At 51.4% G+C, this 3,966-nt stretch overlaps 1 protein-coding gene across 1 annotated transcript in view; it reads left to right on the top strand.

The window, feature by feature from the left end:
* The first annotated feature begins 2,694 nt into the window (after positions 1–2,694).
* Gh1 (growth hormone 1) overlaps positions 2,695–3,966 on the top strand; it is a 1,909-nt gene continuing 637 nt past the window's right edge. Inside the window, exons 1-3 of the mRNA XM_026780072.1 lie at positions 2,695–3,096; positions 3,312–3,428; positions 3,596–3,757. Coding sequence (XP_026635873.1) covers positions 2,695–3,096; positions 3,312–3,428; positions 3,596–3,757 — 681 coding nt within the window. The remainder of the gene's footprint in view (positions 3,097–3,311; positions 3,429–3,595; positions 3,758–3,966) is intronic.

Genomic DNA, 3,966 nt, shown 5'->3' with positions numbered 1-3,966 from the left:
AACTTCTGGAGGCTGGGCTCATAGATGCCAGCCACAGCATCTCCCCCACAGGCCCTGCAGAGATCATTGTTTGGCATCCACTGACCCTGTAGGATTCTGAGGTTTCAGTGGTACATGAGGCAACTTTCCAGAAGAATCAGACAAACCCTAAGTTGAGTCAAAGCTTAGCTTCTAGTAGCATTGAATTCTGGTTTTTGGTCTCTGTCACCAGAAGTCCTAAAAGATGGTCCAGACTAGAGAAAAGTTCACCAAACCCCTTATACGACCTCACATTTGGCTTCAGCTCATCCTCCTGGGCCTAGAGCTCGTCATACTAACATTCTATAAAGATGTATCCCCAGGAGTCCCCAAAGTCCCCTGGGCAACTCAATTCTGAGGTCACTTCAGTTTTGAGATGACAAGAGAAAATGTCAATTACCCCCTCTTCCAAGGGATGCCGGGGGGCGGGGGGGGGACAGCAGTGGAGGCAGAAGGCTTGAGGGCCATCCTCCACTGCTCATCTAGCTCCTCCTCTCTGGGAGAGTTGGAAGGAGGAGGGGAAATTGTGTCCTTCCTTTCCCTCTGGTGCTGTCTTTCTTAGAGCCTGTATCACCGGTAACCCCCTGCAGCCTTCCCCAGGCTTGCCTGGAGCAGCCCATAAGGCCCCAGCAGCCTCCTCTGAATGGTGAATCAGGGGTAGTTGTTGCAAAACGCTTGGAGGATGTTAAGAGGCTGTATCTTCTGGTCCCCAGGAAGGAGAGGTGTAGCGGCCCGGGCATTCCCTTTGTGGACCCCAGGGATGTGATTTTTCAATGTTGGTTGCCAACAGGACAGCCAGCTACTGGAGAGATACGCTTGCTTCTGTGTTTTCATACTGGACCAAGGGCATTCAGTGAGCATTCTGAGATCCAAAGATAGGAGATTTAGACAAGGATGCTGACACAGCCCAGCCTTCCTTGGCCCTGGCTTTGTTGTGTTGTACGCTTTCCCATATGCCCACCCCCAAGCTTCTGGGGGCATTTCCACCTGGGAATTGGCAGGGAAAACCAAATGCAGCGAAGGCACCCGAGCGCTCAGAAGGATTCAGAAGCTAAAATAGCTAGCTGATCCCACCCAGGCTCTAGGGATAAAGGAGCTTGGGACATGGAACATGGGGACTGCAAGGCTGAAGGAGCTGCTGCCCCGGCAGAACCAGCTCTTGGGGTTGTTCTTCCCGAAACTCAGTCGTCTCTCCCTCTGAAAAAAAAAAATGGATTTGACGGTTACACCACATGCCCAAGACTTTCGCGGGACCAAATGGAAACCGTCCTTTGCCTCTTGATGAGGGCTTGACAGATGCTAAGGAGCAGGGAGGGTGCTGGTGAGTGGGTAGCCGACCCCGACTTCCAGGGCTGCCAGAAGACTCAAAACCCCGAAGGGCTTTAGGAACTTTGAGGTGCCCAGAGACCTCAGGGCTATAGGGAAGTACTTGAAGTCCACGTCTGTTTACAAAGGTTGTGTTACAAGAGTTAAGCTCTATGGCAGGTCCAAGGAGCAGGGTCCATTGCCCCACAGACCTAAAGGGGCACCTTTGGGTTTGTGGAAGGATAATGTTCGTGGTCGGTACCCTCTAGTGGTTAGTGGTGGCACTACACCCAGCTGCCCTCCACCAGCCTATGTGTTTGATGGCAGAAGAGGTTCCCCCCTTTCCTAACAGGCATATTCTGTCTCTCTTTCTTTATTTTTATTTATTTGTTTGTTTTTTCATTTCTTTATTAATTGTGATTATTATTATTTCTTTTTGAAACAGGATTTCTCTATAGCTCTGGCTGTCCTGGAACTCGCTCTGTAGACCAGGCTGGCTTGAACTCACAGAGATCTGCCCGCCTCTGCCTCCCAAGTGCTGGGATTAAAGGTGTACACCACCACCTCTCCTTTTTTAAAGGTTAATTTTATTTTTATTGATATGTATGTGTATGAGCCTGTGCCACACGTGTGTGTTCTTGGAGGCCAGAAGAGGGCATCAGATCCCCTAGAGCTGGAGTTACACGTTGTTGTGAGTCTCTTAGGTCCTCAGGTACAACAGCAAGCTCTCTTAGCATGGAAATCATCTCTATAAACCCAGCTCATGTAGTTTTTGTAGTTGTGGGTTTAGGGACATACGTTCAAGAAGAAAAGGACAGAACAAGGCCAGAAAAATGGTTCAGGAGGTAAAGGCACCTGCAGCCAAGCCTGAGTACCTGAGGTCAATCCCTGGGACCCACATGATGGAAAGACAGCATCAATTCCCAAGTTATCTTCTGATTCCTACATACACACACTTCAGCACACACACACACACACACACACACACACACACACACACACACATCCAATTTTAAAAGAAACATTGATGGGGACAATGCCTTTTTTGGAAGGTCTCTGTTGCCCCTCATCCCAGGGAGCAGACAACAGCAATCCATCCCCTGGACTCAGGATGCTCTCCTAAGGACACGTTGGGTGGTCTCTGTAGCTGAGAGTTTGCATAACCAATGCTCACAAACCTGACAAAGGTAGCGATGGAAAGATAAGCTTGGGGACATGACCGCAGGAGAGGAGTGGGAACATGGTGAGTGGGAGGAGCCCTCTAAATTATCCATCAGTACAAGCTGTCAGTGGCCCTGGTCCATGAATAAATGTATAGGGAAAAGGCAGGGGCCTTGGGATCGGGGAAAACAAGTAGGGTATAAAAGGGGCATGCAAGGGACCAAGTCCCAGATCCCAAACAGCTCAGGGTCCTGTGGACAGACCACTGAATGGCAATGGCTGCAGGTAAGCATCCTTAAATCCTGCCAGGTGTGGTATGGACCATGGGGTCCTGGAGATGGGTTTGAGGCTTCGAACGTGAGTGCAGCCCAACTTCTGCCCATGTTGGAAACACTCTGGGTCCCTATGGGACCTAGGCCATCGCTCTCAGTCTTTTCCCGTCTCTCTCTAGACTCTCGGTCCTCCTGGCTCCTCACCTTCACCCTGCTCTGCTTGCTCTGGCCTCAGGAGGCTGGTGCCTTTCCTGCCATGCCCTTGTCCAGTCTGTTTGCCAATGCTGTGCTCCGGGCCCAGCATCTGCACCAGCTGGCTGCTGACACCTACAAAGAGTTTGTAAGTTCCCCAGCAATGGTGCCTGCCTGACTGTGGGAACAGCAAGGGGGCAGACCCTTGCCCTCAGACCATGGGAAGTCACAAAGGGAAACAGAGGGAGGGGTCAGGGATCTTAAGCCAATGGCGTCAAGATGAACAGACACGGAGTGGGTCCTCCATAAGGTAGCGATGACAGGGGGCTCCAGGCTCACCCTCCGTGACTGCTCTCCCTTCAGGAGCGTGCCTACATTCCCGAGGGACAGCGCTATTCCATTCAGAATGCCCAAGCTGCTTTCTGCTTCTCTGAGACCATCCCAGCCCCCACAGGCAAGGAGGAGGCCCAACAGAGATCCGTGAGTGACCACTCAGGCTTTGTCTGCACAAATTCTCTCTTCCCGCCAAGTAACCCTAACTGCACCCCAGGCCAGGGACCCTTTCCTTCTCTCTGAAGCTGGGGTAACCTTGAAGTCCCAGGCAGCGGTCACTAGGCAATATACTCCACCCAGCCCTTTCTTCTTAGGACATGGAATTGCTTCGTTTCTCGCTGCTGCTCATCCAGTCATGGTTGGGGCCTGTGCAGTTCCTTAGCAGGATCTTCACCAACAGCCTGATGTTCGGAACCTCAGACCGCGTCTACGAGAAACTGAAGGACCTGGAAGAGGGCATACAGGCACTGATGCAGGTGAGGAGGGCCCTGGGGTGGGCCGCACTGTCCTTTGCCTCTGCCCAGAGCATAGCTGGGGGCTCACGGCTCTTCTCCGTTTACCAGTCAGGCCTTGACCCTTGGGAAGGCCTCTTATTCGCTTCTTTCTTCCTCTTCTTCTTCTTCTTCTTCTTCTTCTTCTTCTTCTTCTTCTTCTTCTTCTTCTTCTTCTTTTTTTTTTTTTTTTT

This window comes from Microtus ochrogaster, chromosome 7 (genome assembly GCF_000317375.1).
Source record: "Microtus ochrogaster isolate Prairie Vole_2 chromosome 7, MicOch1.0, whole genome shotgun sequence".
Lineage (NCBI taxonomy): Eukaryota > Metazoa > Chordata > Mammalia > Rodentia > Cricetidae > Microtus > Microtus ochrogaster.
The sequence above is the reverse complement of the archived record's forward strand: the minus strand, read 5'-3'. Positions and strand labels throughout refer to the sequence as shown.